Source organism: Microtus pennsylvanicus, chromosome 1, assembly GCF_037038515.1.
Source record: "Microtus pennsylvanicus isolate mMicPen1 chromosome 1, mMicPen1.hap1, whole genome shotgun sequence".
Taxonomy (NCBI): Eukaryota; Metazoa; Chordata; class Mammalia; order Rodentia; family Cricetidae; genus Microtus; species Microtus pennsylvanicus.
Genome location: NC_134579.1, coordinates 74,492,119 through 74,506,059, shown reverse-complemented (window position 1 = coordinate 74,506,059; position 13,941 = coordinate 74,492,119). Strand labels below are relative to the sequence as shown.

General features: G+C 38.2%; 1 protein-coding gene across 1 annotated transcript; it reads right to left on the bottom strand.

Annotated features, from left to right (window-relative positions):
* Positions 1 to 12,358: 12,358 nt before the first annotated feature.
* Positions 12,359 to 13,300, bottom strand: LOC142839684 (olfactory receptor 2AJ1-like). The gene has a single exon (XM_075955932.1). It carries the CDS (start codon positions 13,298 to 13,300, stop codon positions 12,359 to 12,361), a length of 942 nt encoding a protein of 313 aa, XP_075812047.1.
* Between the last annotated feature and the right edge of the window lie 641 nt (positions 13,301 to 13,941).

Sequence of the window (13,941 nt, the reverse complement as noted above, 5' to 3'; positions counted from 1 at the left end):
GGGTGCATGCGTACAAACTGAATGATTCCTTGTTTTAAAAAAAATCATGGTTGATAAAGGATAAGAGCTAGCTTACCTGGAACTTACCTTGAGCCATGAGATGTAGGCACCCTGTAAGTAGGTCTGTGTAAAGATCTTTACACAAAATGATGAGCAAGGAACAGGGTCAGGAGCAAAAGTAAATGATGGCAAAAATAATGAGATGAGTGGTTGTGCAGGGAGTCTGTGAGGGCAATTGTGTGTGAAGAAAAGGACTTGGAATCTGATCTGGGTACGATGGGAAAACAAGGAGAGTAAGCGCATTGTAGAAGTCAAACATGATTATATTTTTCTCTTGCATTATAAGCTCACTTTTGCTTTTCTAATTTGTTATAAAATTCCTAGGAAGAGTTTCCTCAGTACAAGAGAACCATATCTCCACAATCTCTTCTAGTTATCATCACCCAAACCAACTCTACTCAATTATGTCTTCTGGACTCAATTTAGCCAAGGATCTTACACTTGCGTTTGCATTTATGAGAAAAGGTACCTTTTCAGTACAGCCATTCCCTGCAGAGAGTGTCTGGATCTGAACAAGGCTTCAGCTCCCGCCTTTGCTCTTGACCCCTGCCAGGTATGCCACAAGATCATCTATCGCTCTGTGCAGCAGCCCCAATTGATTTAAAAATCTGCTTCCTACACAAAAGTTTCTTCTTCCACCAAAATACCAGAAAGAAACTTTCAAGAATCATTTACTACTATTTCATCTTATGCATGATAAACATCGTTAGCCCTCCTGAAATAAGTACAAGCTCATTGCTCATATAAAACATCATTTCTTATTAATTACTTTTAAATGAAACTAAATAAATATTTTGGGGTTATTTTCCACAGACAATATTGCTGAAAGACAGGAAGACAAATGTATTATTTTGTATGCACAGCCTTGGGTCGCCAAGCCTTAGATGGTCCTTCTCTTTCTCTAATTAATCCCTCATGTCTAAATCTACAGAGACAAAGCCTTAGCCATTTCTCCTGACTTGGCTGCTCTGAGGTAGCTCAGTTCTGAACTTAGAGAAATAAATATATGACAATCACAACTTCTATAATCAAAGGATGTCTGAAAATAGACTAAGGAGGGTGACTGAGTTATTTCAGGATGTGACTTGAGAGATGTAAAGGGCACTGGGCTATGCTTATTTATAGCCCCTCAGTTTTAATTGTTGGACACCAAAAGGGTGCAAAATGACATACTGAAAAATTGATATAGACAGAAATTTCACTATCATAACAAGTTGAATCAGAAGGCTTGTGCTAAAGTGGACCCATAAACTCAGGGTCATACAGAGTGACCAATCCACCACTGATTAGAAAGACAAATTGCATGAATTTTCAAGACAAATGAAAGATTTTGACCCAATCTTTAAGATTGTTCCAATCTGAGGAATGTTACAGGAGCTAGCAGAGTAGAAGTATGCTTTTTGCATGTTAAATATCTATGTATAAGCAGAAATTAGGAGACTTATAATCTTATTGTACCACTCAATACACAAAAATTAGATGAAACATTTGGGGTATTTAAGTTGTTGATATGTGCCTTAGGATTCACTATATAGATAGATGAGAGGTTTTATGTTGAATGGCAATGTACAAAGCAAATATTAGTGAAGGGTATGATGGTATACAAACTTTAACTAATAGTTCCACCCTTTCAATATTACTAGCAGGAAAATTATAAATACATATGAATATTTATTATTGTTTATTATGAATGACTTCTAAACCCCTCCGTTATGCAGAGTAAAACCATTTCATGGCCTAGAAAGACATATTGGCCAATCATCTTCTTAGTTTCTTAACATGTATGTCTGGTTCATATGTAATTTTTTTAATGACACAGTATTTTTGTAGTCTCTGAAGACTTTTCCGCAAATTCTTGCAATTCTTATCTTTTCCATATATCAATGAATTTCCTTATTCCTTCGATCATCAAGAAAGGAGAAAGTTTGGTGAGCAAACCAAGGCTAGTGAGAATTCTCATACTGTTGGACTACATGTCAGCCTGCCTTCTTCTGCACTACATGCTCAGCTTTGCATGTACTAACAGTGCACAGCACTGCCCTGTGGGAACCTTAATTTACCCCCCACACTTTGTATGGTGATCATCTCTTAGCTTTTCATCTTCATAGCACATCGACCATTAGTTTTAGGTGAAATTGATGTATTAAAGTTGAATCTCTGATAAAAGACTCTCTGGTGTTTTTTCTAAAGAGGTTAAAAATTCTTATGGGAAAGGTAGAAGGGTACGAGAGATTATGAACAAGTGGTTGCAAGAGATTTAAACTATGAAACCATCAAGGAGGGTAAAATAATGTTCTGACTTTGTATCTCCATGATCCTAGGCCAGTAATTCTCAACCTGTGGGTCTCAACATTTTGTGGGTCAAATAACACCTTTATAGGAGTTCCCAAACATCATTGGAAACCTAAGTTATTTACATTATGATCTATAGCAGTAGCAAAAGCACAATTATGATGTATCAATAAAAATAATTTCATTTTGGGGGTCACCACAACATAAGGAACTGTATTAGAGGATTACAGCATTAGAAAGTTGAGAACCACAGTCCTGGTCACCAAATGAAGCAGAGATACTTTGAAGAAGCTAAAGAACTAGGTTTTGATGTTCAGGGTAATGCATTTTTCTGAAAAGACTTTATAAACACAGGGAGTATCCACATGTAGGGTCCTGGCTAAGAAATGATACTGATGAGCTTGAAATCTGAGAAGGCAGAGAAGGGGGAATAAGTAATACTACATATAGATATGAGTTGGCTATCCACATTAAATAGTGTACTATATGATTGTGAGAGAAAATACTAAAATAGTAGCATTTTTCAATGAGCACATACAAATTGACTATAAATGTTCACATAATTTACAAAAATTTTTGATACTTCAGTTTCTTTACTGTGCCTAAGGATGGAATTGGCCTCAATAAATCAAAGGCACAAAAAACATTTTAACAAAATCACCAATGAAAACATATTTAGCAAATTTCTTTCCACTGACTAGAACATTTGACACTAGAGTCAAAACTTCAGTTTGAACAGTTTCTACATCTGAGAGGACAAAAGGAATAATTCATGACACAATATTCAAATAAAAATGTAAAGAAACAGAAAAAAACTAATGTAAAAACAAATTAACAGAGTTGATAAACACTTCTCAATCATAATTATTAATATTAATGGTCTCAGTCCCTCAGAAATGGAAGACTAATTCACTAGATTAGAAAACCAGGTTATTCTTTTGTCTACTTCCAAAATAATACATCTTTCCACCTGAGATAGACAACACCATAAGGTAAAATCAGAGAAAAGAATATCACAAAAGGGAACCAAGAAATGAAGATGTATTATAATTATGACAAAATACACCTAAAACAGCCCTCTCCCTTCAGCTCCAGATTCCAACCTGAAACATTAAAAGACCTCTCTTAACCTAATGTCAGTCTAGGAACCCAATGTACAATACTGCCTATAGCCAGCGAACACTCCCTTAAGCTGGCAAAAAAAAAAAAAAAAAAAAAAAAAACAAGTGCCAGATATTTAGTGCAGAGTTCTACCGGACCTTCAAAGAATAGCTAATACCAATACTCCCAAAATTATCCCACAAAACAGAAACAGAAGGACCATTGTCACATTCATTGTATAAGGTCACAATCAACCTGATACTCAAAACACAAAGATTCAACAAATAAAGAAAATTACAGGTTTAGGTTAGTAGCCCATGGAATGAAATATCTTTCTGAAGTTATCTCATTCATGTCAAAAAATTCAAAGAAAATATAATAAAATGCATAATTCAGACTCTGTATATTCCATATTTATGTGGCACTTTTTACTCTATACCTTTTTAATATTTAACTATCTTTACTCCTTTAATATATGACTTTCTCTACTCTCTTAAATTAAAGAACTATTTCTTTTTATAACTCTCTATACTCTTTTTCCTCTCTCTGACAAGCCTATGTACATTTTTTTTAACATTCTGTGTCTCGTTTAGAGGTTTATTTTTGTCTGAATCTGTCTCTATTGCATATCTGTAATCATTTTCTGACCATAAATGCTATTTTTAAATGCTAAATAAGTATGGCTAGGACTAATGCTGCAGCTTTGTCTGTTGGTTCTCCTCCTTCCAACATAGTGGAGTTATGCTAACTGCCTCTGTAAGCTGTGCTCACTGTGCCAGCTTCGGGAATACAGGGGATTTATGTCGCCATTAAGCAGCTTGTAGCACTCTGCTCATAAAACTCAATTTAAGTGTCCCATAGCCTGAACCCCCAGAAGACACAGAGCCATTCATGCTGCCAGGACAAACCAGTAAGCTGTCTCTTAAAGAAGCTGCACCTCTACTTGCAGCCAGCAAACAGAGCCTATCAGAAAAAAAAAATGCAGCTACCAAGAAATTGCCCTTGGCTCCCATTTTTGTCCATCTTGAAGCCCTCTTTTTTTTTTCATAGGTTTTTTTTTCTAGGTCTTATGTGAGTCCATGTCCCACGTGGTGGGCACCATTATGTAAGCAGAGGCTGCTCATTGGTTTCCCAGCTGCCCAGACCCAAATAATCACACAGAAACTATATTAATTTCAACACTGTTTGGCCAACAGCTTAGGTATATTGCTAGCGAGCTCTTACACTATAAATCAACCCATTTTTATTATTTTATATTCTATCACAAGGATCAGTCTGCTGCTCAGGCTCCAGCATCGTTCTCCTTCAGCAGCTACATGGCATCTCTTTGACTCTGCCAACTTTCTCTCTATATCTCTGTTAAGGTTCGTGGTTTCAAGCCCCATGTTGGGCACCACTATGTAACCAGAGATTGCTCTTTCACCCCTGGCCACCCAGACCTGAATAATCATACAGAAACTATATGAATTACAATGCTGTTTGTCCAACAGTTTAGGCATATTACTACCTAACTCTTATATCTTAAATTAACACATTTCTTTTCATTTCTGTTTCCAGACTGTAGCTTATCAGTAAGGTTCTGGCATCCTTCTTCTTCTGCAGCTATATGGCATCTTCCTGACTCCACCTACTCTCTCTCCATATGCCTGTTTGTATCCCCAGTAATAGTCCCTTTGAGATAACTAAATTTCCATTGCAAGTAGTTATCAATTGGAGATAGCTTCTGCAATGGTAATGTAGATATTGGTTCACTATCTTTTTCAGTTTCAGTACTCAGTCTGGTACAGATTCCTGCTGGGCTTGTGGATGCTGACTCAAGTTCTGTGAGTTCTTCTCTGCATTGTTCATGTTTACGTAGATGTCTTCCATCCCCTTTGGCACTTACAATATTTCTGTCTCCTCTTTCTCACAGTTCCCTGAACCCTGAGGGTGGGTATTTTGTTGAGACATACAATTTATGGCTGACTTTTCCAAAGTTTCATATTCTCTGCATAATCTCTGGTGGTGGGTCTTTATATTCGTTCACATAGGCTGGAGGAGGAAGCTTCTCTGATGATAGCTGAGCAAGGTGGTGCTCTATGTGTATAGTAGAATGTTATTATGGGTTCTTTTATTTCAACATTCTTTTAGTAGAATATTTTTCAGTTTACCCTCTCTTAATGGGCTCTCTAGTCTCTGTATTGTAGTAATCCTAACAGTGTTATATTTGGGTTTCATCCTGTGGTGTGTCAGGAGCCGTTTTCCCCCCAAAATTATTACAGGAACCATCGCCCTGGGGAGTCTGCAGAGAACCCCACTTCCCAATTGTATTGAGAATTGTTCTATTGATAGAGCCTACCCCACACCCAATTATCTGTTAATAGAGAGCTATCTGTTAGTGGAACCCTCCCCACATTCCAAACTATCTAGAGAACTAGGTGTGTCAACTTGTGACTTCCTGGCCTATGTGACCTGACCGGACATAACCTCCTGGCCTACGTGACAAACGTGAACCACGCGGCAAGAGTCCAGGCCCCTGTGCCCCCCCCCAATTCCTTATCCTATATAAGCTGTAACCCTGTCTCTAATAAACAGAGGCTCTGACAAACCTAGCATGGCCTTCTTCCTCTCTCTCAGCCCATATCTTACAGATAGCACCTCTCTGGGACCCTGGAACAACTGATCAGCCAGGCGGGTTACACCCCTAGACTGAGTAACCCGCCAAGGCTGTCTACAGTGGTGTGGAACTTAAGTGAAATAAATGATGTTGGTGAGTTACTCCTTCAAGTTTTGTACCACCATTGCACTAACATATCTTTCAGGCAAAATACAAATATAAATCAAACGTTTGTGGCTATTTAGTGTTTTGGGAGCTTGCAGGGAACCTTCTTGTACCAAAGACTCTAGTACACAGTGGTAAAAGGATGACATAGGCACTAGACCTAATTCTCCATGTTCAGTGAGTTCTGTATATGGTATCTTCAGGAATAAGTCCTTGCTGTTAGTTTGTGGAGAGCAATCTTAATCTAGGCAAACTACATATGTAGTTTGGGTGTTCCCATTTGGCCAACAATTCCATTAGATGTAACACATCCTGCTAAACAAAGCTTCATTTGGTGACAAGAGATATACAGTTGAGGCTATCTCTCCCCCATTTTCATTATCATATTACTTAATTTTGATCATCTTCATAAATGTATATATTTTAGGAGGTTCCACTCTCTTAGATTTCCATATTACCCCTCAAATATCCACTAATTTTAGCTGTTTTCCCCATAGTCCTCCCCTGGTTCACCTCTTCTTTCCCCTCCCACCTGTTCCTTAATGAAAATAAAACAGAGCAAACCCAAACCTGTGGGACATAATGAAGGCAATTCTAAGAGACAAGTGCATAGTGACAAGTGCCTATGTAAAAAAAAAATTGAAGATATTTCATATCAATAGCATAATGATGCATTTAAAAACTTTAGAAAATCAGGAATAAATGACACCAAAAGAGTATACAGAAAGAAATCGTTAAGCTCATGACCGAAATCAGTGAAATAGAAACAACAAAACTAAAAAAAAAATATAAAGAATCAATGAAGCAAAGAATTGGTTCTTTGACAAAAAAATCCCAGATTGAAAATCCTTAGCCAGATTAACCAAAAGTAAGAGAAAGAGGGGTCCAAATTGATAAAATTCGGGATGAAATTGTGTCATTATAACAGACAATAAGGACATTTAGAGAATCATAAAAGTCTGTACTCAAACAAACAGAAAAATTAAAAAAGACATAGATTAATTTATTAATGTATAAAACCTACCAAAGTTAAATCAAAATGGAATAAACAACTTAAACAGATCTATAATCTCTATAATCCCAGTAAATTAAAATCAGTAATCAAAAAATCTCACAACTAAAACAAGGGCCAGATTATTTCATTTTTATTTAAAAATGAAGTATATTCCATAGTGTATACAAAGTTCCTGATTTCATTTTTATTTACAGCTGGAATATTCTATCTCATCTATGTCTTGCAATTCTACTATCCTTTGATCAGCTGAAGAATATTTAGTTGTTTCCATTTCCTAAATCCTGTGTATAGAGCAGCAAAGAATATGGATAAGCAAGGATCTGTGAAGTAGGATATCCAGTATTTTAGGAATATGCCGTCTCTATAGTAGGTTGTACAGTAGTTTAAGAATATGTCAAGAAGTGTCATAGTTGTATCCTGTGCCAGATTTACTTTCGCCTTTTTAAGAATTCTCCACACTGATTTCCAAAGTAGCTGCACTAGTTTCCAGACCAAGCAATAGTTAATCGGTACTCCCTTTTATTGATATTCCCTTTAGCATTTGTTGTCAAATGTTTTGTTTGTCTTTAACTTTCTGATGAAGGTCAGATATCTCAAAATTGTCTTGATTTGCTCTTTCCTAATTGCTAGTAATGATAAACGGGTTTTCACATGTTACTAATCATTGTTTCTTCTTTTCAAGTCTTTTTGTTCAGAATTGTTTTATCTAGTAAGGTATTTAGTCATTTTTATGAATATTAGGATTGTTTGCTCTATCTCTGAGAATAAATGGATATTTTTTATTGGGGTTACATACAATTTGGAAATGGCTTTTGGCAAAATGGTAAGTTTCACAACAATTGTTCTACCAATATACAAGCATAAGATGTCTTTCCATTTTCTAGTGTCTTTCTCTGTATTATTCATAAGAGGTTTACAATTTTCATTGTAGAGGTCCTTCACTTCCTTGGCTAAGTTTATTCTTAGAAATTTTATTTTTATGAAGTGATTGCTATGAAAATTTACCTATAATTGCCATATATATATATATAGTTTGTTGGAGGCACATAGAAAACTTATTGATTTGTTTCAGTTGATTCTGTATCCTGTCACATTGCTGAATTTTTTTATCATTTGTAGAAGTGTCTGGTATAATTTTTTAGATCTCTAATGTATGACATCATGCCATCTGCAAATAGATATAGTTTTACTTCTCCACATTTCTATTCCTCTAATTTCTACCTTTTTTCATATTACATTAGTTAGCACTTCAAGCACAATATTGAAAAGGAGTTGGAGATAGTGAACATTCCTGTCTCATTCCTGGCTTCGGTGTGATGTCTTCAAGCTTTTCTCCATCTAGACTAGAGATTTCTCATATATGGCATTTATTATGTTGAAGGATGTTACCTCTACTCCTTTTATTTAAACATTTGTTTTTATAGATGAGATCTCCTAGATAAATTGTGGTGAACATAGGGATCAGGTTGGTCAAGTTGGGGAAAGGACAAAGGGGGGAAATAATGAAAGAGAATAAAATTGAATTAAAAAAATAAGTATTTGTTTTTATTTTGGGTATGTGGGCATAACTGTGTGTGCATGTGGGTGTGGGAATGCCACATGCATGCAGGTACACATAGATGCCAGAAGACAACATAAGAACCAAGAAGATGGAGTTAGGCAGTTGTGAATGACCCAATGTAGGTGATAGGAAGAGAGCAAAGTCCAAATGAAGACAGTTAAGCATTCTTAACCACTCCATCCCAAAACACTTTTCTCTTAAAAAGATGAATTTTTGAATCATAATCCATAAAGCAATATTAAACCGTGGAATAGGGAATTTAGATTTCTTTTCCAGAATTAAGCAATTATCCACTGGGGTGGGGAGTTGCACCCTAGAGTAATCATCTGTTGAAAGCCAGTCATCTTCTTGAGTAGTCAATCCCCTTGGAATGTCCTTCAGGAACTTCCCAGACCAACTTGCAGAAGGAGAATTGAGACAAGAATTGCCGGGATAACACACTGGAATTTGTCTTAAGAATCTAGTTTAGCCAGATGAAGGTAGCTCACACTTTTAATCCTAGGATTTGGGAGGCAGGTGGATCTCTGTGAGTTCAAGGCCAATCTGGTCTACAAGAGCTATTTCTAGGACAGGCTCCAAAACTACAGAAAAACCCTGTCTCATCTGGCAATGGATGGAGATAGAGACAGAGATCCACACTGGAGCACCGGACTGAGCTCCCAAGGTCCCAATGAGGAGCAGAAGGAGGGAGAACATGAGCAAGGAAGTCAGGACCATGAGGGGTGCACCCACCTACTGAGACAGTGGGGCTGATCTATTGGGAGCTCACCAGGGCCAGCTGGACTGTGACTGAAAAAGCATGGGATAAAACCGGACTCTCTGAACATGGCGAACAATGAGGGCTGATGAGAATCCAAGGACAATGGCACAGGGTTTTGATCCTACTTCATGTTCTCGCTTTTTTAATGATCTAAGTATATTTTCCAGAATATCTTTGTATTTTGTGCTATATTTCCAGCCTATGCACAATATATCACAGTCAATTTCACAATAAAATAACTTGTGCTAAATTTTACGCTATTTTACTTTTCAGACTACAACATAATGATATCATCTCCCCCTCTCCTTTCCTCCTTCCACATTATCTTATATACCTCTCCTTACTCTCATTCAAATGCCTGCCTCTTCTTTTCCTTTTTTATTAACTTTTTGTCCTTTACTTTTTTACATACCAAACACAGTCCCCCTCCCACCTTACCTCCCTCTCCCTCCCCCTCACTCCCAGCTACCCACTTCTCCATCCACTTACTCCTTCTCCTCTCCATTCAGAAAGGGGCAGGGCTTCTATGGACTTTAACATAGCAAACATTGCACAGCACGTTGTTGAGGTAGAATCGAGCAACCAGGCTTTTTCTTTTGATTTTTCTCAAGCAAATTGTTATTGATAAAAATGGATTTTTTTCCTGATGTTATTTCAGATAAACTTATTTATAATCATATTCCCTGTAATCGTATTGACAATAGTTTCACTGTAACATATGTGCTTCCATAATCATTTTGCATACTGAGAGTTCTTGTACAGAAAAGGTGTTTAGGCTAAGACAGAGTCTAGCCAGCTGGGGTCCTCAAGGTCCTGACTGGTGAGAAGACAGCCATGGGCATGCTCTAATGCACCAGGCATGTGGATTTTTATGATAATGAAATATGTGGTAGAGAAATGGGAGAGAGAAGCAGAATGGTTCTTGCATTGTGGAAAATGTGGGAAGGAAGAAATGAAGACAGTGAGGAGTGAGGACAGTCAGAAGTGAGCAGATGTTGGAGGCTTGTTTGCCACCTGGGGCCATGGTGAAGGTGGTGGGGAGTAGATTGAGGGGTAGGTATGCTTGACACCTGGGACAGGCTGCTGCCAGAGGCCGTATCTGGGTCCTTGATCCTAAAGTAGCTAGGGTCTGTGTTAATAGCCATGGCTCCTGTTTCTGTCAGTTGCCATGCTGATTTCAGTGGGCTGGGCCGCCTACTGGGGTCGTGTTTGGGTCCACAAGCCATGCTGCTACTGGACACATACCAATCTGAGTGACGGTTATAGCCATGGACTATGTCTGGTGGTCTACTATAACCAAGGTCTATGTTGATGCCCTGTCCCATGGTGTCAATCAAAGACCACATGAACGCTGGGGTATGGGACACAACCTGTGGCCTTTTTGGTGTTCAGCTGCCATGCTGCTGCCAGAATTATCTTGATCTGGTGGCCAGGGCTACCATTTGTAGCTAGGATATCAACCAGGCCAAATTGCACCCTGGGACTTTGTCTGGTCCTTGGCCCAGCTGTCTCTGGACTATGTGTTGAAGTCTGTGGTCCATGATGCCACTAGGGCCTAAATAGAAGCTCAGGATCTCGAAGAGAGCCTACTCTTGGTTGGAGACTAGGAGGCACACCACAGCAGAGGCCATACAGATATGAATAGCCTGTGTTGACCTGGTACCATGGTGTCATCTGGGCCCAGGCTGCTGCCAAGGGGTGTGTCTAGGTTCATGGTTCTTTACTGGGCAGTGTCTGGATTGATGTGTGTGGTTCCTGTTTTCACCTTGCCCATGAGAATGCCCAGGGTCAGATTCTCCACCTGAGTCCAGGTTGGTATCTGATAGCCAGAATGCAACCAGTGCATTGTGCTGTTATACAATGTCATGGTGACGTACAGGCCAGAGCTGCAGCTGAGGATCATATCAGGGTCCATGGTATTACTGCAGCCAGGGTATGTGCTGATGTCCAATGGTCCTGTAACCATGGAAGGCTGTGAAGACACCTGAGATCAAGGGCCATGTTGGTGTCTCAGGTCCATACCGCCACTGGGGCAATGGTCACACCCATACCCATCTGCTGCTAAGGACCATGTAGGCATCAATGGTCCTACTGGGCCTGGGGTCTGTGCTGATACAGAGGAGGAATGTGTTGCACCCATCAATCCTGGACCACTCCTAACCTACAGTAGAATAATGACATGCTAAAATGTATTGTGGTCATTTTAGAAGATGCTACTGCAAAGACAAATTAGCACATTTCCAGGAAATATAACTTTATATGATGTCTTCTTTTAAATTACTTATTGTTTTTTATTCATGAAACATTGATCATTCAAAATATTGGTTGTGATATGATTAAAATTTTCCTCAATTAAAATATTTCTACCCTGTTGCTAGTAGGAAAATAAATTAATCAGTTTTAATAGGAATATTTATTCCTTTGCTTTATTATTATTTCCTTAGCTTTAAAAATTGCTAGAATATTTAATCCCAGCCCCCGGGAGGCATAGGCAGGCAGATCTTTGTGAGTTTGAGGCCAGCCTGGTCTACAAGAACTAGTTCCAAGACAAGCTCCAAAGCTACAGAGAAACCCTGTCTCGAAAAACCAAAAAAAAAATGCTAGAATAGTTTGTAGACAACATATACAACCTTCTTAGATGACACGTTTTGTTGTCTCATCACAGCATAGCGTGACTTTACCATGGGGCATCTGAATATGGATATTGATATATACCTGTGCACAATTACACATTTTTCTCAAGTAAATGTATGAACCAAGCTAAGAATGAGAGTTTATAAAAGACAAAGATTGCAGGTATTTTTCTATTCATTTTTTATTCAGAAAATTATTTTGGACAATGTTTTTCACGGCCATGAGGACATCTTTATTCCTAAAGCTGTAGATTATGGGGTTGAGGCTGGGTGTCAAGATGGTGTAGAATATTGCCAGAAACTTATCCTGGCCTGGAGTGTGGTATGAGCGAGGTCTCATATATGTGAAAATGAAGGGCCCATAGTACATTATGACCACAACCATGTGGAAGGAGCAGGTGGACAAGGACTTCTGTCGGGCCCCTGCTTGCATTTGGAAGACTGTGAGGAGAATTTGCACATAAGTTATAGAGATGATTGAAAATGGAATCAGTAGAAAAATGATGCCACTGACATAAACTCCTCGCTCATAACGTGCTGTGTCTACACAGGACAACTTCAACATGGCAGGAATTTCACAGAAAAAGTGATCAATAGCTCTTGAGTGACAAAAAGGAAAGTGGAGTGTTAAAGATGTGTGGACTATGGAGTTAAAAACCCCCACAAGCCAGGAACCTGAAGCCAGGAGCCCACTGGTATTGTCCCTCATCAGCACAGGATAATGAAGTGGATGGCAGATGGCCACATATCGGTCATAGGACATGGCTGCCAGGAGAAGGCACTCGCCACCTAGCATAGTGAGGGACAGAAATATCTGGAAGCCACAGCCTGCGAAGGAAATAGTTCTGCTGCCTGACAAATAGTCAGCAATCATTTTAGGCACAATGTTGGAAATGTGCAAGATATCCATGAAGGAAAGATGGCTGAGCAGGAAATACATAGGGGTGTGGAGTCGAGAATCCCTGTGGATTAGAAAGATGAGGAGGGCATTTTCTGTTATAGTCATAATAAAAATGAAAAATATAAATGAGAAAAACACCTGACTCGTTTGGGAAGACGAGAACAAACCCAAAAGGATGAAGTCACTGCTGAAAGTGTGGTTCTCATTTTCCATCATGTCTCCTCCTATTTTACCTAGAAAGAGATGGTTATTTAATTAGAAAAAAAGTAGTAAAGTCTTATGCTTACTTTTATATGTGTTTACATAAAAAATTAGTTGACATATAATTTGTATTTACTACTAGGTGTCTCATAGAGGGTCTCAGAGTGGGTATATTATGATAGGTATAAATTTATTTGGTCAAACAAATCATAATATTTAGTATGGAATGAACCGTTTTATATTTTTTATCTCATAGCTACAATTACTTACATATGCTTTTCTTAAGTCCAGTCATTTCTAAAATATACCTTTTACATCTGCACAACACATGTAGGCTACACTGGGGATTCTTGTTGGTTAGATTCTCTACCAAAGCTCTGTCCAGAACCTGGGCATTGTAAAACCATTCATTAAATAACAGAAACCCATCATTTCCTGCTGTTTTACATTCTGCTCCACCCTGATATTTTGGGTTTAAAAAAACCTGGTATCAAATTATTGAAGAAAAGAACAAAGAATAACATGTGTATAGATTGCCTAGGTGGTTTCATGTTAAGTTTAACACAATGAAGGAAATTGTTCACAATTAGTTTTCCAAACATTCAATACTGCTTTCAAATATTCTGTGATTAACCATCAGTGTGTATGTGTGTGTG

Coding starts and splice junctions, on each gene's coding strand:
- LOC142839684 (XM_075955932.1), bottom strand. CDS start 13,300: ATGATGGAAAATGAGAACCACACTTTCAGCAGTGACTTCATCCTTTTG.